Source organism: Eptatretus burgeri, chromosome 13 (genome assembly GCF_056783735.1).
Source record: "Eptatretus burgeri isolate ZD-2024b chromosome 13, Ebu_testis_v1, whole genome shotgun sequence".
NCBI lineage: Eukaryota > Metazoa > Chordata > Myxini > Myxiniformes > Myxinidae > Eptatretus > Eptatretus burgeri.
Window position 1 is genome coordinate 74,682,679 of NC_140973.1, and position 23,491 is coordinate 74,706,169.

At 43.5% G+C, this 23,491-nt stretch overlaps 1 protein-coding gene across 1 annotated transcript; it reads left to right on the forward strand.

Moving 5' to 3' along the window:
* Positions 1 to 1,711: 1,711 nt before the first annotated feature.
* LOC147014797 (uncharacterized) lies at positions 1,712 to 18,057 on the forward strand. The gene is made up of 6 exons (XM_085853078.1): positions 1,712 to 1,963; positions 2,434 to 3,946; positions 7,880 to 7,944; positions 8,773 to 8,821; positions 15,289 to 15,378; positions 17,252 to 18,057. Exons 2-6 carry the CDS (start codon positions 2,654 to 2,656, stop codon positions 17,402 to 17,404), a joined length of 1,650 nt encoding a protein of 549 aa, XP_085709204.1. The 5' UTR covers positions 1,712 to 1,963; positions 2,434 to 2,653; the 3' UTR covers positions 17,405 to 18,057.
* Positions 18,058 to 23,491: the final 5,434 nt, after the last annotated feature.

Consider the following 23,491-nt stretch of genomic DNA (forward strand, 5'->3'; position numbering starts at 1 on the left):
AGCCATGTGTGAAGTTGGCCTTAGATGTCATCAGCAGAGAGTTTGGAGAACAAGGCAGGATGCCAGACTTTATTAAAAGCTTGACATATGTCCAGAGAGATGGCCCTGATCTAATGTCTGACATTGAGGGCCTCCATCCATTGTTGGGTGAGTATAAGCAACATGTCCAAGGTAGAGTGACCTGATCTGAATCTGAGAATTGGTGATCTGAGATGAGGCCATTGGAGAAAAGGAAGAATTATATATATTAACTGCAATGATAGATTTCATGACCTTGCTGAGGATTGGGAGTAAGATAATAGGTCTGTAGTTAAGGGGGTCAGTTTTTGCATGTAAAATATCCTTTTTAATGTTAAAGACGAGTTGTATACAAAACGTGCAAAACATGTTGAGGAGAAGTTTTTGTGTCAAAAACACTTCAATTAAGCAATGTTATGATAAATACAGCATGTATGATTAAGCCATATATACTGCATTTATAGGTCATACTCATCATCTCTTAATGTGTTGTGCTCTTAGAAGTCAAACTAAAATAAGCCAATTCTGGGGGAATTAACCCATCCATAAGGACAAGTTCTCCGCTATTCTTTTTGATTCCTTAAAAATAACTTTCCATACATTTTACCATTAATATGAGAAACTCCTTGTGGAGGATGAAAAAGACTAAATTATTTCAAAGAAAATTGTTCAATTCGTACTTGACTCACTCATTTGGTGGAAGGTGCGATTGTAAAGTTGCTGTTTTTTCCGCATTACTTTGACATATTGATGACATAGTACTGGTAAAATATCATTACTTGGTTGAAATGTGCCGCATTCCCATTAACATAAATATATTGACACCAGGGTTTTACCCTGCAAGGAATAACACGTGTTTTTTTTTCCGATTACAGTGCAACTTCCACTATTGCTGATTAATTTAAATAAATAAAAAATATCATGTATGACCAGAAGGTGAAAGCTGCAGAGTAAGAGCCAAATTATTTTATCCAGGTTATGCATTTTGGATGGGGTCTCGTACAATATCATTGTCAATGAAAGTAAAATGAATGCAATCCATGAAATATCATTATTTTGTCAATTTTTTTTTTCATTTAGAGCCAGAACTCTACCAAGCACACCACCAAACCATGGTTCCCACAGCTTATTTGGCTATCTTATCAGAAGACCTTCATCAGAAATGACAATGGCACAGAAATATTACTTTGCAACTTTGACCATGTTGCATAATAGACCCCCCCAAAAAAACATCAAATCGATATTTACTGACCCAGCATGCAGTCTGTAAAGCAAACTTTTAACAGCCTGTTATTACAAGGTCATTCCCACAGCCACCTCCAGAATCCCTGAGGCTCATTTGAGATAAAGTGTAATGTGATCTTTCCTGCAGGAATCATGGTGCATGTTTAACAAGAAAAGCTTTGAGCCTGGTGTGATAATTGGCACAAAGTCGCTCGAAGATGCAATCTGCCTCGCTCTGACTACAAGTTGCAGTAGGCAGGCCTGTGGGAAATGCAACCAGAACTGCCTTCATGACAAAAAAAACAAAAGGTTTTGATTCGAGAATCCATGTTATGCTGTTCATGTAGTATAGTTGCGGGTAACACTGAGTCTTAAGAGCTGACTCTGCTCATGCGACGTTCAAGTTCTTCCCTCCTCCTGATGGTTTTTTTTCCAGACTATATCCTGGTGAGTTAGTCACGCCCCGTTCACCCAAGCAAAAGGGGCCACAAGCTGCAGGAAGTTTGCCTTTATGCTTGTTCACCGCAGAGGAAGCAAGTTTTTGCCACTGGCAAAAGGAAAGTGCTACGAGGGTGCGTGTTGGTCAAACCTGTTGCAGTCGGTTGAAAGGACGGCCCATGTTGGTACCTTTTTGGCATATGGCTGCTCTTCTGTTCTAACTGATGGTGCCTGCTCCATGAAGGTCGACAACGCAGTCATCCTACACGCCAAAGGTTTTATGGTGAGGACTGTCGAATGCGAAGAAAATTGCATATAAAGATGACCGTTTTTACAGCCATTTTTCCCTGCTGTGCAGGGGTTTTGGCTTTTTGTGAGGCAATGTTTTTTTATGGCCGGATGCCCTTCCTGACGCCAACCCTGGTCGCCTCTTACGACACACAGGGATATGGTACACCTATTCTAACCGGGGCATACACCGGGACCAGTACACTGGCACTCATTTCGCCGACCTCGGAAGGATGACAGGCTGAGTCAACCCCCTGGTGTTAATTCAGCAGCCAACGGGGCTTGAACTCAGGACACTGGGATCCCAAGCCGCCACCCTAACCACTAAGCCAACACCAGGCTTAAAATTGCATATAAAGGTGTTAATTAAATGTTAAACTCGGTTTTTAATGACAATAGTGTTTCTTCTCTTTTTTTTTTCATCCTCATTTGTTGTTTAATTCGATCACCATGAACTCTGTCCAGGTGGAGCTCACAAAGGACATTGCGGAGAAGACTGGTGCACCAAAGGCTGAAATGGATTTCGGATAAAAACGTCATGTCGATTGTTTTCCTCCAGGAAAAAAAAGCATGAAAATGAAAGCAAAGAAACACCTACATCCCGAAGGAATAACAGCATTCCATAATTGCTGTATTCACGTTCATTAGTTTCATACACCAGGAACTTAGCAGATGTTCATGAGGGATGGAAGAGTCACTGCTAGAAAGTTGTGACCGACTGATTGAAAATATAGAGGGGATGATGGCTGTACCATGTGGTCATAATTCCGAGTCACAATTTACAAACAATGATAATGATTGTAACTCCACATGCATGAATGCCGGTGGGCAGCTGGACCTCCAAAATTTTGAGGTCGACGCTCCGATAGTCAGCTCTACAGCCGACGATCAGATGAACCAGCATCAGAAAAAGGAAGATTTAAAGGACAGCAACAGTGATAGTAGAGCTCGACAGGTCCTAACAAGTTGGGACGTACCGAAGACCGTGCAGTCGGACTTGGAACCTTCACTTTCAGGGGAAAGTTCCACTAGTTCTGTTGTTGATGCGAACGTACAGTGGAAGAATAAGCCCATTGAAGACATCACGAGGAGGCAAGATGATTGCAAAGCTGAATGCTCAATCAACAGCCGAGAGTTGAAAGAATTCTTCACTCAAGCAAATGGTGTCAGGATGACATTTACAAAATCTCCATCTGTATGCAAAGTGGATAAAGTCTGTTTATATGTACGTCACAGGGTCTTTGGTGAGCATAATTTAGTCAGATGTGTCATGAGGCTGATTGCGGGGTCAGGACTTTACAATGACCTGAGGCTTCATTTTATTTCTCCAGGTATTGCCCGAATGGAAGGACAGGATCTTTGTGGCATATACATCCCTGAAGGCCTTCCACAAGGTCAGCAAATCTCAATGTTCCAAAGTGCAGCTTTGTTCCGCACTCATGGTTTTTATTGTGAAAATGTTTCCTCGAGAGATAGTTATGATTCCATTTCTGAAGAAGATGTTCAACAATCAACAAGGCAAGAAAACCTGAAAATTTCTCTTTGGAGCCCCAGCCAGACGTTGTACAGCGGAATATGCAATATCATTACAGTACCAAACACAAACCCCAATGACATCACTAAACTTTTCAGCAATGTCCTTCATCATGTTCAGCTGCAGAATACATCGCAACAAACCCTCGAGCTTTGGACGGAATCATCCCCGACAACTACAACTGAGGAGGGATTTCTCACAGAACTACCAAATGATCCCACGCGTAAAACCCAATCAAACATTCAGGAGTATGAGCATCTGCAGAAGTCCTGCAGGCTAGTCGGCCCTTCTTGGGAAGGATCACCGTCCACCGATCTCCCTGCTCAACAGTTTCACCTCATCTATTCGTTCCAGTCATCAGATCAACAGCTTCAGTGGTCGTCCATTGGTGAGAACCCTGGTCTTCCATCAAACGATGATGTCCGCAGTCGTCGAGTTTGCAAAGTAAGCCTTCTATTTATTTATTGCCTCTGCTACCGAAGGTGGACGGAGGTTATGTTTTCACACCTGTCTGCCTGTTTGTCTGTCTCAGAAAGTTACGTAAGGATTTGGATTAAACTTTGTGGACGTTAGGTGTGTAACAAAGAATGAATTGATTCGCTTTTTGGTGAAGATCCGGATCCGATCATTTTTAAGTGATTATTCACCGTTGAGTGATAGGGCCAAAAATTATATAGCACGATATCTCAAAAAGTTGTGAATGGATTCGGACGAGACTTGATAGACAAGTTCGTTGTGTAACAAGGACGAATTGTTTCAATTTTAGTGAAGATTTGGAACCGGATAAGAGTTTTTTTTTTAATTTTTTTTGTGATTCTTCATTATTGAGAGGGGCCATAAACGATATATAGCATGATATCTCAAAAAGTTAACGACAGATTCAAACGAAACTTGGTGGACAGGTCGGGTGTGTGACGAGAACAAATTTGATTCGATTTTGGTTCAGGTCTGGATCCAGATCCAGCCTATCAATGGGATACAAAACGTAAACTGTTAAACCTGGCAGAGGTATGCACTCCACTGAGTGCTGTTCCAACTATATTGTAATAAACGTATTTACGTGCTTATAGCAACGATATATTCAGTGGTCCTCTTTCTCCAACAGACGATGCTAAATTGATCCAATGCTTCATCATTCTCATCCAATCCCGTTGATCTGGAAGATCAAAGCTTCAATTGTTTTTGCTCGACGTGACCTTTAAGTGTCTCGTCATGAACACTTTGGGCATGCCATGTTCACCAAGGTGTAAGTTTTAGGGGTGCAAGTGTATTAAATGGACTGTGCTGTTGATTTTTGGCTGATTTATACAAGTATGATATCGTGTTATTACTTATAGTTCTGTTTTCTGTGTTTGTGCAAGAAACATTCAAAATGTTTTGGAATCGAGTACACCCGAACTTATTATTTTATGCTTATTGACCCTTAACCTCAAGGTTGCTATTCCATTTGTCTTTTGATGAATCAATTCCCATGACACATTTCCTGTGACTGGCCCCAAATCATTTTCCACAGCATCAGTGAATGATTCATTATCGGCAAGTCCTGCCAGGATAGCGTATGAAGGATGCTGACCTCTGAGTTGTCGAGCCTGGGTTCGAATGTCTGCCCAACTATAAGCTGTTACCCTGGTGTATCACGTGCAGGGCGAGGCATCAATGCGTCCATCGGAAGGACGTCAAACGGGAGAACCCCTCTGCCGGTAAAACTGGTCATTGGTGGACTTTGAAGATCCCACGGTGTTTTTCGTAAAGACTCATCGAGTTATCGCCGGCACTCTGAACAAATTACAGATTCTTTCTCTAAATCGGTCACTTTGCCTTTGGCAAGGCGGCAAGTCCGTTTGCTCACTTTTAAGCCCACGTGTTTCCAGCATTTTTTTTTTTAGAACGGTCCAAGTTGAACATTGAAATCATTTTCAAAGTGATTTGGAAAATTTCATTCAAAAATAATTCTCATGTTCATTAAATTTCAATGTGATTTCGAGCGTTAAAGTCTCAAAACCCTACTGCCCCCAAAAAAACTTCCTGCTGATATTTTCGTGGTTACGACGAAGACCGTCTTCACTCCATGCTAGATCATTTTGGCTCCGGTATGAAATGATGGACCCAGGTCTCCTCACGTGTCATAATCTCCTTCAGTAGATCATGTCCCTCCTTCTGGTGTTGCATTCCTGGAGCTCTGATAAGATTTGACTTTGATTCAAACCACTTGTGATTTTACCCACCTTGCACCAGCCTGTGGGACTTTCAAATGACAATGAATGATTTCCAACATTGTAATTAAATTCTTCTGGAATTCCACGTACTGTAATCCAGCGATTTGTTCAACACGTTTAATGTCTGCTCGAGTGACAACATTTGGTGGTAATGTGAGAATACTCAAGATTGCTCACCCATTCATGGCCACATTTGAACTCGCACCATTTAAACTCCATTAGATGAAAGATGCCTCAGCAAATTGTGCGAGCAGACTCCTGTGAATTTGAATTCATTTGTAAAGTTCTCATTCACAAGTAAATGATACAGCCCTTCCACAGCCCATGTAACTGTATTGGACGCCATTATGATTTTACTCCAGAATGTTTTGAACAGAATTTACGCCACTTCCCGTACAACTTGCCCATGGGAGACATCGTTTTCATCAAATCCGACAGCGGACAATTCTTTACATGTTCGACAATAAATTGTCCACGTCAACTTTGAATGGCCTTAGTATCTACCAGGTGGCCCAGAAGTAATAGGGCACTCAGATAATCCACATTCAAGCAGAAAAATATCCTCCATGGTTCAAATCTTTTACTTTTTAGGGGATTCTGCAATCAAAATAATTATCAATTAATAACATCAAACAAAAATCAATTAATAGTCAAAACAATAAGAGTAAATGATAAAATAATATTGAAATTGTAGTGACTATTGTTCCAGCAACTGTCCTATTACTTCTGGGCCACCAAGGACATTGATGATTGAAAAATTTTCATTTTTTTTTACCTGCCTGGTCACAGGACTGCAAGAGGTTTGTGTGGTTGTTGTTGTTGTTGTTATTGGTGTTGTTGTTGTGGTGGTGCTTGTTGGGGGTCGATTTTTGAAATGTGCACCCATTGGTCGAACAGCTGCCAGACCACACCCAAATTTGTGCACCCATCGGTTCACCCATGATGATGGCACCTAGACCTAACAATATGGCTGCCATGTTGGTTTTCTGATGGGCCGAAGACTCGGTTTTCTGGTTGGTTTTCTGTTTTTCTGATTCTGATGCGTGTCGGCCTCTGCCGATTAAACGTTGCCCGGGTTTGTTGCATCAGATTTGCATTGGTTTTGTTTGGGTCGAGTGTTACTCACGATGAGGAGCCCGAAAAATTTAATCACATGTCGAATAAAAATTATTAATTAGATTTAATCAAGCACGATACGTGCCCCCCTAAAAAAAAAAAAAATAGCGTTACATAATTTTGGAACAGTCCCATATTGGAGTTAAACAATCGGTGACAATGTGACGAATCAGCTGTTTCTGATATAACTGTGGTGGAGGCTGACATGGATGGGAGGTGTCGAGTTAATCCTTTAATAGCGCATTAAATATATGTTTCCCAATTGCACTGTTCAACTTTTCAGAGTGCTTTAAATACACGTTTCCCAATTGGCCCGTTACCTGATTTTGTCGCAGGTTTGTGACCACAGTGCGGTCATTCTTGTTCAAAATCGCATCCACACATCAACAAGCTATCTTTATATGGACTTGCGAGTTGCCTGTGCTCCCACGAGATTTCAAACGGGGAAGGGATGGAGATGGGGGGGGGGATGTAAATGGAGTCTTCTGTCATCGAGCCGGCAAGCTGGGAGCAACAATTCACATTTATTGCCACATCTGATGCAATTTAAATGCTCTAACGGCGGCGAGGTGCTCCATTTGAAACTGTTTGCTCGATATAATGTATGTACCTTTTTGACACCTATACTAGGGTATGTAGTATAAATTTGTGTTGGTGTCAAAGCCAGTGACCAATTGCAAATGAATGGTAGGATTGCACCCAAGATGACGTCAGTAGATTATGGGTTAATTATGTTTAACTCGTGCCTCATAGCATGAACCTTAAGGGATTTTACTTGGGAAGATCTTCACAATGGGTTAATGTGGAAAGATTGCTGATGGTGGTGTGATTATAACTTGTTTTTTTTCTTTCACAACTGTCTGTGATTACATTATGCTTATATTAGTTAATTGTTGTTGTTTCACAGTAAGTAGGTACTTTTAAGGTAGTCGCACGCTCTAAGTCCCATATATCTTTTGGGTGGCATGTGATGCGAATTCGAGTTTGCACACGTGATGCGAACATTTTATGCCTTATCTTGTGGGTTTTTTTTTCGTCGTTTCAGCTCCGTCGCCGCAATGCCGTGAGATTTCCATCAGCTTCCCATGTGATTCAGCTCAGGAACAACCGGTGTGATGTACTCTGGACACCTTCATTTTTCCACCATTAACAATTCACGAGCCATTCACACACTGTGACATTTTTCCCTTTTATGTGGCAAACAGTTTTTGGAAAGACTAGCACATTACCCGATGGTGATTGTGTCACCAGTGTGACCACTCCTTGGCTTTTTTCACAAGATCTTGGCTCTTCGTTGTTCACCTTGGCGTCTTGGTTTTCTTGGCGTATAGGTTTTCTATTATCATCGCTTTTCTGAAACCTTGTGAATTCTTGGCTTTCTTCATTGGCTCACCTTGGCATTTATGAAAATGAGGAGTGGTCACACTGTGTCACCCACTACAGTGACACATCACACACACACACACACACACACACACACACACACACACACACACACACACACACACACACACACACACACACACTCACCTGTGGTCAGTTACATTTTTACTGTGAGTACACTTGCACATACAATTCTGACATCCCCCCCAAACTCTAGAAGTCTTCACCACCTCTCCCCAAAGCCTCAACCCCCCCCCCCTCACCAACTCTGTCCCATCTTTGTTTCACCTCCTCCACCCCAACCCCAACTCCTCACCCACCCCTTCAAACCCTAAAGCATCAATCCACTTCAAGCCTTCAAAACCCTCTCCACCCAACCACCCCACCAGTGTAAAATCTGGTGTGAAAGAGCAATAGTAGTAGTAGTAGAGTTAGAGACCACTAACGATGCATATTCATACTAATCACCTCAATACCTCCAGTTTCTGCTATAATCAAATCCATTGCCCCTCACCCCTTCCTATTTTATTTTTCTTCCTTCTTGTTCCTTCCCAGACTGCAAGAATCAAGGAACTGTGCTCAGAGCCATGCGACCCATGTGGAGGTATGTAATACTTGGTCAGCATAACAGGTTTGAACATCCTCCAGACCTTGCTGGTAGCAAACTAACAAATACACAAACTCTCAGAGTATGTCGTATTTTATGGCGACCTTAAAGCCCCCGGTGTGTACCCCGGTCAGAATAGGTACACCGTATCCCTGCGTGTCGTAAAAGGCGACTAAAAGGGTTGGCGTCAGGAAGGGCATCCGGCCATAAAAACATCGCCTCAAAAGGAAACCATGATGAGTACAACTGATGGGCAGGGTACAGCCCGAAGTACCCCGTGGGGGTCCTCACCCCCTCTCGTTAAAACTCAAGGTGGGGAACCTGATCGAAGCAAGGGAGGAAATTTTTCCATTTATGATGACCACTCGTCTGATGCCCCACGTGGAGATCGGTTTCTGAGGTTTGGTACATGGAATGTAGGGACAATGACAGGGAGATCTGGAGAAGTGGTTGAAACATGGTCAGAAGAAGAGTGGACATATGTTGTGTGCAGGAGACACGGTGGAAGGGAAGTGGTGTGAGAATGGTGAAGGGAAGGCAGGGCAGAAGTACAAGTTTATGTGGCAAGGGTGCCCGGAAGGCGTGCATGGTGTTGGTGTAACGTTTTCTGAGGAGTTTGTAGACAGTGTAGTGAGTGTGACTAGAGTGAGTGAAAGGTTGACGATGGTGAGAATTGTGATCGGAAATCTCTTGGTGAACGTCATCTCAGGATATGCCCCGCAGGTCGGTCGAAGCGATGAAGAGAAGAACATGTTCTGGTGTGCGATGGAGAAGTTGATGGAAAATGTGAAAGATGAGGAAGTTGTTGTGGTTGGAGGAGACTTGAATGGACATGTGGGACGGTTTTGTCCCGAGTCCCGACGGTTTTGAGGGAGTCCATGGGGGTTATGGATATGGTGTGAGAAATGGAGAAGGTGAAAGGATCTTGGAGTTTGCTGATGGAGCTGATTTGTTGCTCTGTAATACTCAATTCCAGAAAGCGAATAATAAGCTTATTACATACACGTCAGGTGGGTTGACGACAACCATTGACTACCTGATGGTGCGTCAGCGAGATAGGGGAAACCTCCGGGACACAAAGGTGATCCCAGGGGAGGAGACTGTTTCGCAGCACCACCTGGTTGTCTGCGATATAAGGGTGAAAGGTGCGCGGAGAATTCGGCGGGTGAAGTACCAACCGAGGATGAAGGTGTGGAGGTTGAAAGAGGCGACAGTGAAGGAAGCATTAAGAGAGAGGCTGAGTATGGTTGAAGATGATGTGGTTGAGCTTGAAAGTGGTTGGATGTCAATGAAAGAGCCGTTGGTGAGGTATGTGGATGGACAAAAGGACCACCGAGGCACTCGGAAACATGGTGGTGGGATGATGAAGTTGGAAAGATGATTGAAGAGAAGAGGAAGAAGTTCAAGGAATGGCAAAAGGCAAAGGATACGGTGGAAGAAGAGGCTGCACATGAAAGTTATAAGGAAGCCAAGAAGGCTGCAAAGAAAGAGGTTGCAAAGGCGCAGGAGACCCATAGGAAAATGTTTGGAAAACGCTTGGATTCGGAGGAGGGTAAGAGAGCGGTATTCAGGATTGCAAATCAGATAGCGAGAGAGAGGTTTGATGTGACGGGGATGAGTTGCTTGAAGGATGAAGTGGGACAAATCGTTGTGGATTCAGATGGAATTAAAGGAAGATGGAAGAGATATATGGAAAGGCTGTTGAATGTAGAAAATGAATGGGATAGAAACATCGAGAGTAACCCAGTTTTAGGACCAGCAGAGAGGATAACTGAGAAGGAAGTTGAGGAAGCTATAAGAGCAATGAAGAGTAGAAAAGCAGGAGGGGCGACGGGAGTCGTGGGAGATATGTTGAAGGCAGCGGGAAGTTGGGGTGTGAAGAGAATGACAGAGATCTGTAATCTGGTGGTGAAAGAAGGCCGCATTCCAGTGGATTGGGAACCGAGTACCCTCGTCCCTCTGTACAAGGGGAAAGGTGACCCTCTGGACTGTGGCTCCTATAGAGCAATAAAGTTATTGGAGCATGGAATGAAGGTATTGGAAAGGGTGTTGGAGAAGAGGATAAGGAAGAAGGTAAAGATTGACGAAATGCAGTTTGGATTTATACCAGGAAGAGGAACGACAGATGCAATTTTTATTGTAAGGCAGTTGCAGGAGAAGTACATGGAGAAGAGGAAGAAGTTGTTTTTTGGGTTTGTTGATCTGGAGAAAGCATTTGATAGGGTCCCATTTGAAGTTATGACATGGGCATTGAGGAAGTTAGGAGTGGAGGAATGGTTGATCAGAGTAGTGATGGCCATGTACGAGAGAGCACGCACAGCTGTAAGGACGAAGGATGGGAACAGTGGTGAGTTTGAGGTGAGGGTAGGAGTGCACCAGGGGTCGGTACTAAGTCCACTTCTATTTGTAGTTGTGATGGAGGTGCTGGCTCGGAGGGTAAAGGAGGGTTTACCGTCGGAGCTGCTGTATGCAGATGATCTGGTGTTGATTGCAGAGAGTATGGATGGACTGAAGGAGAAGATGAACAAGTGGAAGGAATGTATGGAGGCAAAAGGTTTGAAGGTGAATATCGGAAAGACGAAGGTGATGGCAAGTGGTAAAACATGTGGTGAGGTGGAAAGGACTGGGAAGTGGCCGTGTGCTGTGTGCAGGAAGGGTGTCGGAGTGAACTCCATTCAGTGTACAATGTGTGCTGAATGGGTTCATCGAAAATGTAGTGGGGTGAGAGGGTCATTAACCAGTGTGGCAGCTACATTCAAGTGTAAGGTGTGCATCGAGGGAGCAGCAGATGAAGGAATTGTTGAGTTGGATCTTGGAGATGGTGTGAAGCTGGAAGGGGTGAAAACATTTTGCTATCTCGGAGACATGCTGAATGGAGAAGGTGGATCGGACTCTTCGACGGTTGCTAGAGTGAGATGTGCATGGAAGAAGTTTCGGGAACTGAGTGGCGTGCTGACGAAGAGGGGAGTGTCGTTGAAGCTGAAGGGAAAGGTGTATGCTACATGTGTGAGGAGTACGATGATTTATGGGAGTGAGACATGGGTACTGAACATGGAGCAGCAACAAAGGCTGGAAAGGGTGGAAATGCGAATGGTTCGGTGGATGTGTGGAGTATCGTTGAGAGAGAGGAAGACAAATGATGACTTGCGGAAGATGATGGGAATAGAGTCTGTGATGGAGGTTGTGAAGAGAAACAGGTTTAGATGGTTGGGTCATGTGTTGAGGAAGGATGAAAGTGACTGGGTGAGAGGAGTGTTGGAAATGAGTGTAGTGGGAAGTAGAGGACGGGGAAGACCGAGAAAAACTTGGCTAAATGTGGTGGAAGAGGAAATGTGGGCAAGGGGATTAAGAAGGGGAGATGCAGAAAACAGGGTAAAGTGGAGAAGATTGTCATGGGGCCCGCAAGGCTAACCCCTGCTTTAGCGGGGAAAATGGCCTTTAAATACTTGTGTGCTTAAAGCCATATCGTTTTGATTCCTGATCTTTATGCACTTTGCCACTGTTAAAACTTCTATCGGAGGAAGAAATGCGTTACCTCCACCTTGCTATCCAGAATTCCATGGAAGTTTAGATATCAAACTATACATGCTCTCAGTTGTTCTGCAAGTATGGAATTGACACGATCGAATACATGAAGGTACATCTGAAGTATGGAGCGTGATAAAGTACCTAGTTTAAAACTCTGAAAATCTACGGTCATTCGTTACAGAAATATCTCATGCAGGCAGGTCTTAAGTGAATTCACCATGGATGTCTCATCTCTCAAATGTTCTTCATTGCAAATATGCTTACCTTTAATATTATATTATGTACGTGCAGAGTAATAAAACTAGAATGGCACTCGAGAGAGCACATACCTCCATCAGGCTGAACAGTTTGCATTTTGTATCCCGCCGATAGGCAGGATCTGCATCCAGACCTTAACCAAAATCGAATTGGCTTGTTCTTGTCACCTACCCCACCCATCCACCAAGTTTTGTCATAATCCGTCTACGACCTTTTGAGATATCGTGCGATGTATCATTTTGGCCCCATCTCTCAATGGTGAAGAATCACTTTAAAATTCTAGTATCCGGATCTACATGTGAATCTTCACCAAAATCTAATCAGTTCATCGTTGTCACACAACCAACCTCTCCACCACGTTTCGTCCAAATCCATCCCCAACATTTTGAGATATCGTGTTCACAGACAAACGGACAGACAGACAGGGGTGAAAAAATAACCTCTGTCCACCATTGGTGGCAGAGGTAATTATCACAAGCTGCATAATCTTTCATGTATTCTCAGAAGACAATTAAATAACATTTTATAATCTTCACTCTTCATCTCATTACTGCTCATCTCCACGCTTTCATTCCCCCCCCCCCCCCAATCTGTGGAACCAACTTCCACATTCTCTACAATGTCATTCTACACTTGATGTCTTCAAGACAGCTGTTCATCACCATCTCAAGCCTGGTGTTGGCTTCATGGTTAGGGTGGCAGCTTGGGATCCTAGGGTCCTGAGTTCAAGCCCCGTTGGCTGCTGAATTAATCCACCAGGGGGTTGACTCAGCCTGTCATCCTTCTGAGGTCAGTGAAATGAGTACCGGTGTGTACTGCTAGAGGGGCACTGCATCAGCGACACAGTCGCGCTTCCAATAAATGATAGCTACCCTGGCATCTAAGCTGCCATATGCAAAAGAAGAAGCACCACCATCTCAGGTTATCATTGGTTTTATCTATCTTTTTGGATTTTGACCAGGTCACTCAACCCTGGACATGCAGCTTCTGCTTTCCCAACAATGGATGTAGGTCTTAAATGCCAAACATGAGATCAGAGCGATCTCCATAGACATATCGTGAGCTTTCGATACGGTCTGCCATCCTGCACTGCTCACCAAACTCTCTTCTTATGGTATCCAAGGCAATCTCCACTCATGCCTCGTGGAATTCCACTCCTGTCACAGTCAACGTGTGGCCCTTAAGAGAGTTCTCTCATCCCCTCTTCCCATCCAGGCTGGAGTTCCTCAAGGCAGTGTTCTGGGCCCTGTGCTTTTTCTGGTTTTCATCAATGATCTCTCAGATTCACTGGAAAATCCTCTTTATCTCTTTGCTGATGACTCCACGCTCCAGCGTACCATCTCTCATCCCTCTAATCGGCAAGCAGCAGCCTCTTCACTCTCTGTCGACCTGGATAGAATCACAAGCTGGTCAAACACTTGGAATATGTCTTTCAATCCTGACAAATCTCACACCCTCACCATGTCTCTCCAAAAGGACCGTCTGAAAAAAATCCCCATCTACTTTCTCAACAATCCACTTGAAGAAGTCCTTTCATTCAAGCTTTTGGACCTCACCATCTGCCAAGATCTTTCCTTGGAAAGCCACATCTCAAAGGTGGCCTCCAAAGCTAGTTGCCGACTGGGCATCCTCCGTCGTGCAGTCTTTCCTTGGCACACCTAAGCTTCCAACCACTTACAAAGCTTTCATCCACAGTCTGATGGAGTACTGCTGTCCCCTCTGGGGTGGTGCTCCTGTCTCACACCAAGCTCGACTTCATGTTGTGGAAACCAAGGCTTTTAGGATCATTGGTATCTCCCACGATGAGGCTGAATCTTTGCGTCTCTCACCAAAATCACTGCTCACCTTCACTCTTTCATTCCTCTTTTTTCCCACCTCTGGAACAAACTCCCACACTCTCTTCAATCCCACTCCTCCCCCAAGGTCTTCAAAACAGCTTTTCACCACCATCTCATATCTTCCCCCATCCAAAACCACGATCTTTTCTTCCCCTGTTGATCCACCACAAACCCACCCCCTTCAAATTCCCTGTTTTCCTTCCTGAGCATGTGCCAAGTTTCAATTTTTTTCATTGAGTGGTTTTGGAGAAAATGTCCCAATTTTATGCCTTTAATCCAATATGGCTGCCATACCATGTGACCGATGACGTCAGAGTAAGAAAGAGAATATCTCCCTCCATGGGGAGTCCCTAATCTGTTTAAAGTTTTGCATCAATCTGACAAGCGGTTGCAGAGAAAAACAATTTTAAAGCGAAAATATATAGACGCGCGCGCGTGCACGCACGCACACACACTTAATTAAATGTACAGTATCAACTATTCCTAAAATATAATGCAATTTAAAGCACAGACAGACAGAGAGGGGCATTGCAATAATCTCCCATCCCCTTCGGGGTGAAGCTGAATATGGCCGAATAATTTACCCTTCACACCCACCCCCTCCCCCTCCCTCTCCCCATGCAATAATTAGATGACAGCTTTTTGTTATATTTTTCCAGGTGTGTGATTAATAAACTCCTTGCACGTTTTTATACCATTTAAAACCATTACACAGCAGAAGGCATTTAGTAAAGCAAAGGAAAACTCCAAGCGCTCCCAAAGTACTAACGTGTTGAGATAAATATTACAGGAGCATCTGTTGAGTGTGCATAACAAGCACTCCTGTGTGTGTGGGTGCAGGTGTGCAGAAATGCATTCTCTCAGTGCCTGCACTGCAAACTTCAGGAAATGTGGGATAGCATCGTGCAGGTGCAGAGGGAACTACTGAAGGTGAGCAAAAAGCACCTGCACATTACCTATTTTCATCTTCTTCTTAGTTTAAGGCTTGTTAGAAGAGTTTGGGTACACATTATGGATGTTAAACGTTCTGTATTTATTCACAATAGCAGGCCTTTGCACTCCTATTCTAGGCATATTGACCCAAACACTCATGTATTAAGCCACTAAGGATATGTAAATTTACACAAAGAAAATCTGTAAAATTACTTTTGTAAATGTAAAAGTAAGTTGAAAAATGTTAAAGGGAAATATTGCCTTCCTGATGTAACTACCTCTGATGTCGTTCTTCGTTCGTATGGAACACAAGGCTGCTGGGTGGCATCATTGGCTGAGGGCGGTGCTGTGCCGCTGATGCAGTGTCCTGGTTAGGACAGGAATTTGAAATTTATTCATGGTGCCGGCGATAGCTCACCTACTCCTTGCAAAGGACACCATACAGATATTTAACGTCCACCAGCGAATGCCAGCAGATGGGATTCCCATTTAAGGTCCATCCGAGGGACGGCACACATATCAAAGAATCACCCTGCCTGTGAAACACTGGGATGAGAGTTTATAGCTGGGTCCGGATTCGAACCCAAGATAGACAGCTTAGAGGCGAGTGTGCGAACCTCTTGGCCATCCTATCAGCCCTTAGATGTAGTGGGAAGAAATGTGTCGCAGTGACCCGGAGAACGACGCTGGGATGAACGTCAGCTCCTGGTAGGTCCAACCAAGGTCAAAGTGGGTCTAACCAAATTCTCCTGGTAGGTCTAACCAAATTATAGGTCTAAGGGTAGGGGTCGGACAAAGAGTGGTTCCACAAATCGTACAAAAATGAGGTTATTTTACTTTTTTAGCAACTGATCTAGTGTATGGTACCACGAACATCAAATCACACTTGTAGGAGATGCAACCACTAGTGTTGTGACTCGAGTAGATTGAGTGGCAGGTAATTGAAAGGTCACCCAAGTTTGCTCGAACAGATGATGATGAAAATGGAAGAAGAGTGTGGGTAGCTGATGAGGGACGTGAGAGAGGTGGGGTGCAAAGAGAGGATGCTCGGGATAGAGGGGAGTGGAGAGGGAAAGCTCGTGTGGATGACCCCACAAGAAGGTGGGATTCATTGGCATCATAAAAATAGTAGTAGTTAATTTAGAGACCATGGACCGATTGTTCAACCTTTGTGTAGTAGTGTAATTTGAAACAAAAGTTGCTTGCACATTGTACTAATCAAATTTTCATCACAGTAGTTCCATTTTATTGGGTTAAAACTCAGTTACATTGGTTGAGAAGTCACAGGAAAGTAACTAAGATTAAACCACAGCATGTCCAAATTGGGATGTTGTTCCGTTTCAGCGTTTAAGGGTTAAAGGAAAAGTACAAGTGATCAATGTCCTTCATTACAGATGTGTTGGACACCTTCCAATTAGAAAATGTTCTTTTTTGTGGTGGTTCCATTTTGGTTAGCATAGAGTTGAATGGTAGTTGGGTCTCCATTATAATTGTATTACTCTTTTGATGAACACAATTACAACATCATTTGGGCTATTCGGGGTGGTTTAATTTGGTGGTGGGGCAACATCAGGGCAGTCACAAGTCGTGAATGTTTCCTTAGTTAAGAAGTAATCCTGGATTTCCTTATCACTCCTTCGTCGAATGTGGAAACTTCCACACTGAGCTTTGATGGGAATCGAACACACAACATGGGCAATGCAATAAGGCTTTGCACACTCCATCACCAAGTTACTGTTTTAATTTGAATGTTCAATCTTAAAATGTGTTTTTGTACTATATATATATATATATACATATAGTATGTGTTATCAATTTCTGTCCTGTTGTTATGGTTTAATATCTCCCAATGCATTGTCCGTGTCATCAGACCTGGCGATCTAACGTAACACTTCAGGCTGAGCTGCAGCTCCAGCGAAGAAAGAACCGGCAAATACGAGAGGCTCGCAAAGCCGCTTACCGAAGCACACTTTGCTTCCATTCATGGCTGCAGTCACGACCACCACCACACACACCACGGTGAACTGGCTGTCTATTTAAATCCACACCGAGGGGTGACCGCACCATCATTTCCGAAACATATGTCTCGACACTCTTAAGCAGCATAAACATTGGCCAGCGGTATTATTTAGAGCCTGGTGTTAGCTTCACAATTAAGGTGGCTAGCCTGGGACCTAAGGGTCCTAAGTTTGAGCCCCTGATATATAACCGTTGAATTAACACCAGTTGGGGTTGACTCAGCCTGTCATCCTTCCGAGGTCGGCGAAATGAGTACCGGTGTATTTTGGTTATAACCATTCCAGGAACCTGTGTCGGAGTGGCGACCCGTCCAGAACTGTATTCTTTGCCAATGAAACTGCCTCAGCAGCCCGAAATGCCTTTCTGGCATGAAAGGAATGGTATTATTGCAGCCTAATGGGCCACTTGGCCTGAAGAGGATAGATGATGATGAGATTTTTAAGAGAGGTTCCAAAGCTGACAGATTGATTGAAGGTCCACTTTGGTTGTGGATATGTGGATGTAAAGGATTAACTATTTGCACTATTATGGCAGGGTATAAGTTGATCATGGTGTTGGTGTATGTGATAATATGAGGCAGTCGTGTCACATGAAATAAAAAAAACAAGGCTGAAGTGACATGAAAAGGTTGAAATGTCAGTTTCAATAGTAGCCAGAGATGCCAACTTTTGGAAATCAGAATTAGGGAGGATTTTCAACCGACACCAAATAATGTGCGCAAAGCGCACATCTCGAGCGCGGAGTGCTCGACCCTTGCGGCGGGGTCCAGGGCCCGCCTTAGGGCCCTGGAAGCTCTGGGGTTCTAGACGCTCTCTCGTGCCCTCTGAGCCCTATTTTGGAGCATTTAACATGTTAAGAATTCCCACTTTTTGAACAAAAAAAGGGGAAAATTGTGCACTTTTTAATGTTACATGTATGTTAATACTAGTAAGTTAGGGGACAATCAAAGATTAACAAAAAGCACAAAAGAAGCAATATTTTTCTTACCTTACTGGCTGGTACTACTGCTGCTTGCTTTTTCCATGGCAGCTTTGCTGAGTGACAGCTGTGTGGCTCTTTTAGCCCTTCTGATTATGTCTTTGCTGTATTCTCTCTGGTAGCAAGGGGTGCTGTCGATGTCACTATCACCGCCACTAAACAGACAGGGGAATTTCTTGATGAAAAACTCCACACAGTCAAACCCCACTTCTTGGTGTAGCTTAACATCCAGCACCTGAGCATGCTTGGCTAATTCATCATCTAGCGGCCAGGTTTTGAAGATATAATTGCAGGCTTTCACATAATATGAGCGAACTGCACTGAAGAAACCTTGGATGTCTGACTCACTCAGAGTGAAGGTGGATTTCTTGAGACTCCTTTGTTCCCTTATATACAGTTTGGCATCGTTCCCAATCATGAGGTCCTCATCATTGTTCTGATGATTTCTGTCAGAGAAGGGTACATTTACCAGAGCAACCGATGACACCGATGGTTTCAAAAACCGTACGAAGATATCTTTCAGAAGATCATTCAATTCTCCGTGCAGGAGATGAATACAGGGTTCGTCTCTTTGGAGCAGAAGATTCCCCTTCTCAAAAAGCTTGTTAGCATATCGAAGGAAGAAACAATAGAGTTTTGTTTGTGGAGACAAGAACATCCTGTTGACACGTTTTTCTCTAGATTCCTGCACAGTGTTTGAGGAAGATGCGCTTTAGTTGTAGAACTCGTAGTACACTTAGCCGCAGGGCGATCACACTTGCGTTTACTGCCAGCAGAAGAGGTCAGACTCGTAGTACCAGATCCAATTTTACGTTTGAGGAGAGAGCTTGAGGTAGGTGCAGCCAAGGAAGAAGACCTCTGATTCGAAGGTTTTGCTGAGCTTCTATCAAGTGATTTGGCAAAAGCAGAACTTAATTTGGGTCCTTCTTTGCCTGTAGATGGGACTATCACAGTCTTTCTCGACTCTGAAGGGATCTGCTTTGTAGATGAACGTGATGAAGGGCCGGTGATGCTACCTGCTCTCAGCATTGGTTTTGGTGCTGTCCCTGCTGTCTTCTTCGCAGCAGATACTGCAGTGGTAGTGGTGAATGCTGCTCCACTAGTGCTTGATCCTGCAGTGCCAGTACTGGCAGTAGATACAGTGCCGTCCTTCTTGCTCGTTGTTAGAGTCTTGGCTACAGTTGGTTGCATTTTTCTTCGTACTTCTTCTTTGAAGAAGACGCGAAGTGGCTCCCACTGTTCAATCAGCCTGTCTAGGCACTGACCAAGGGACAGCCACCTTGTTGCGACATGCTTCAGAATCTTGTGTGTCGGGGCATCACAGAGTTCTTGCAGTGCTTTCACTCCTTTGACGCGTTTACTACTTTTGTCCAAGTAGTAGTAAATATCGATGAGAAAGTCATCTAATTCAATGGGTAAGGCCTGAGCCGCGTTCTTGGCCGTATTGTGCATCATATGGCAAGGGCATCCCATGATGTAGCACTCTGGATTTTGTTTGTGGATATAAGCAGCGACTCCTTTGTGCTTGCCCACCATGACAGAGGCATTATCAGCACAAAAGGAAACACAATTTCCCCACGGAATTTTCCTGTCACTGAACTCATGATCAAGCAGTTTGAAAATGTTTTCTCCAGTGGAATCTTGTTTGCACGCAGGCAAACTTAGCAAACCTTGCTTCACAATCCCAGCACTGTTGTCATGGTACGAAATCAGGACAGGATATAGCTGGGCCTCACCACTGTCATTGCTACCGTCTGGAGCTAGGCTAAATGGAGCGAGTCTAGCAATATCGGCAACAGATGAAGCAGTAACATTTGACAACTCACCAATTACACTGGTCAACAACAAATTTGTTGTCTGCATTTTTTAAGCTGATTTAGGACGAATCTGATGCGCTGAATCCAAAACTCACATTAGTTTTGTTCAATCAGGTCAAGTTTTTGAGATATGGCCACATGTCGTTTTTTACATTTTTGTTCACATGTACGCATGTGTGGAGCATTTTAGAAGAAGTTGGTGGGGGTAAAATATCATGTCAAATAATTGTTTTAATTGGAAATAATATGACAAGAAGTATTCAGGTACGATAGTTCTGGGTGATTATGTCGAAAAGGGATCAGTTTGAAGTCATAAAACCTCAAAATCTTCCAAAAATTGGTGAGGCAAAGCATAAAGTTCGTGGATCAAAACTAAAGTTAATGGGGCAGATTTTGTAATAATGTGATACAAAAAAGTTGTATTTCTTGAAATAACGAACTCTGAAGAATGTACAATACCTACATGCGCCAATTTATGACATGCGCTTCTGCTCAAGCTTGGAGTGCCACAGTACGAACCCAAAGATTGGAGACTGTTCATTGACAGCAGCAAGCGATCACTGAAATGTGTTCTGCTACACAACGGCAACCAGTTTGCCTCTGTACCCATCGCTCACTCGACTACACTGAAGGAGAAGTATGAAGCGGTGAAGTACGTGCTGGAGAAAATTGGTTATGATCAGCTTAAGTGGTTTATTTGTGTTGACCTGAAGATGGTGAACTTTTTGTTGGGACAACAGTCTGGCTTCACCAAGTACCCATGTTTTCTGTGCATGTGGGATAGTAGGGACCGTGCTCAGCATTACACGAAGAAGGACTGGCCTGTGTGGGAGGAATTGGTGCCATGCAAAGAAAGGAACGTCATCAACGACCCTCTGGTGGACAGAGACAGAATACTCTTCCCACCGCTGCACATCAAGCTCGGCTTAATCAAGCAGTTCACCAAGGCTCTGGACAAAGATGGTGACTGCTTCACTTACTTGTGCCAGGCTTTTCCAGGATTGACCATGGAGAAGTTGAAAGTTGGCATCTTTGATGGTTCTCAGATCCGTCAGCTCATCAGAGATCCAGAGTTCAAAAACTCAATGAACGAAGTGGAACTGGAAGCGTGGAAGACATTTGTTTTGGTAGTGAAGAACTTTCTTGGCAACAATAAGGCCAGAAACTACGCAGAACTTGTCAACAACATGCTGACTGCTTTCAGAAACCTGGGCTGCAACATGAGCATCAAGATGCACTACCTATTTTCACATATGAACCGGTTTCCTGAGAACCTGGGTTCAATGAGTGACGAGCAGGGGGAGAGATTCCATCAGGACATGAAGGAGATGGAGACCAGGTATCAGGGTCGCTGGGACGCAGTCATGATGGCTGACTACTGTTGGAATCTGAAGAGAGACCTCCCTGCCGCTGAACATTCCAGGAGTTCGAAGAAACGGAAGTTCAAGCCCTGAAGTTTGAACAGTGGTGACGCAACATGCAATTTACTTGTACTTACCTTTATCAATGCCCACCATTCAGATGACAGTAATCGATGTTTCTATCATGTAATCAATAAATGTTGTTGGCAAAACATTTTTTTTTCTTAAAAACATGTTTAGGATGATATGTGTTGACAAAAATCAGCTGATAATGCCACAAAAATGTAATTGATTTTGTCACAAGATCTGATTTTTTCAAATCAACTTAGCACAAAAACCTGACCTGATGGAGAGAAACGGATGCCATTTCCTGATTCAGCAGTGCCAGAATACCCTAATTCACTTGTAGAAATCTAGACAACATTCAGAAAGTAAAAAAATTGTTGACCAGTGTTCTTTTTTTCTTCTTTGTTCTTGTTTTTTTTTTTTTTTCTTTTTTTTTTCTTGCTTTTTGTTCTTGTTTTTTTTTTTTTTGTTTGTTTTTTTTGTTCTTGCACATCTTGCACATCTTGCAAGTTTTTGTTCTTGCACATCCATACTTTGAAGAAACTTTTGAATCTGGAAACATCTTTTGAAATAGAGGTCCAGCATGATCTGAGACTGATATGGGCAAGTTATGTTCCACAATAAATCCACTAAAGAGAAGTTCCGCTCGGGTAACATCCTCTTCCTCGCTTGTCCCTTGTTTGGTGAAATAATTCAGAAGTGTACCGGTACTCGTGCTCGAAGATCTCTCCTTTGCAATGTCTGTGTGCCGTTTGCTTCCAACGTGCTTCCGAATATCATCGCGACCTCCGTGCTCAACTGAAATATCAACGCTGCATACTGTACAATACGCATGATGAATTCCTCTTTCAGACTTTCGAATACACGGGTATTGGAGACTGTATTCGGTCTTGTACTTCTGAGACCATTTCTTGGTCTTCGTAAGCTTCTTTTCTGCCATTCCGTAATCAACATCGAGGGTTTGAAGCATCGGTAACTTCGAAGTCGATGTTCCACAGCTGCAGCGCGACTCGTAGAACTCTAGCGGCTGTTAAATTAAACACCGCACGGTGGTCGCGACCGCCGGGCTGGTACGGGGCCCAGCTGCATGCAGTGAGCGTATCGCATGCATATACACTGTGCATACATACCGCATGCACTGTATTGCACACATACCGCATGCACTGTATTGCACACATACCGCATGCACTGTATTGCACACATACCGCATGCACTGTATTGCACACATACCGCATGCACTGTATTGCACACATACCGCATGCACTGTATTGCACACATACCGCATGCACTGTATTGCACACATACCGCATGCACTAAATCTCAGTGCATGATCGCATAAGCGAGATCCAGACCCAATGTTTCGCTGCTCCTCATTTGAATTTGCAATTTTTTACGTACAATTTGGTAGCAGCGAACGTTATGGAGTTACCACATGCTATACGTAGCAGACGATGCTTTTCATTCAATTCTCATACTAGTACATTCTGATTAGTGAACAGTGCAAAAATATCAAAATTTCGGGAGGATAAGGATAGTGATCGTAAGGGCGGGAGTTTGGGTGAATTTTCGGAAGCCTCCCGATGAAATCGGGAGGGTTGGCATTGCTGAGTAGCTGCACAATATGTAACCCTAAAACTGACTTTCAGTCTACTTTCTTGGACTGTCTTCTGGAATATCAGTTAATCTGCACTAAAATAAATTAATGTTCTTTTTTTTTAAAGAATCCATGAGCTTTTATTTGTGCTGTACAGGGTAAAAATTGGTGTTTTATTTCCAAAATTCTTTTTAAAAATTTATGGGGGATTCACCCATCACAAAGTCAAAGTTCCACTAAAACGTGGAGACTGCAAAAATAAATTGTGGGAAAGG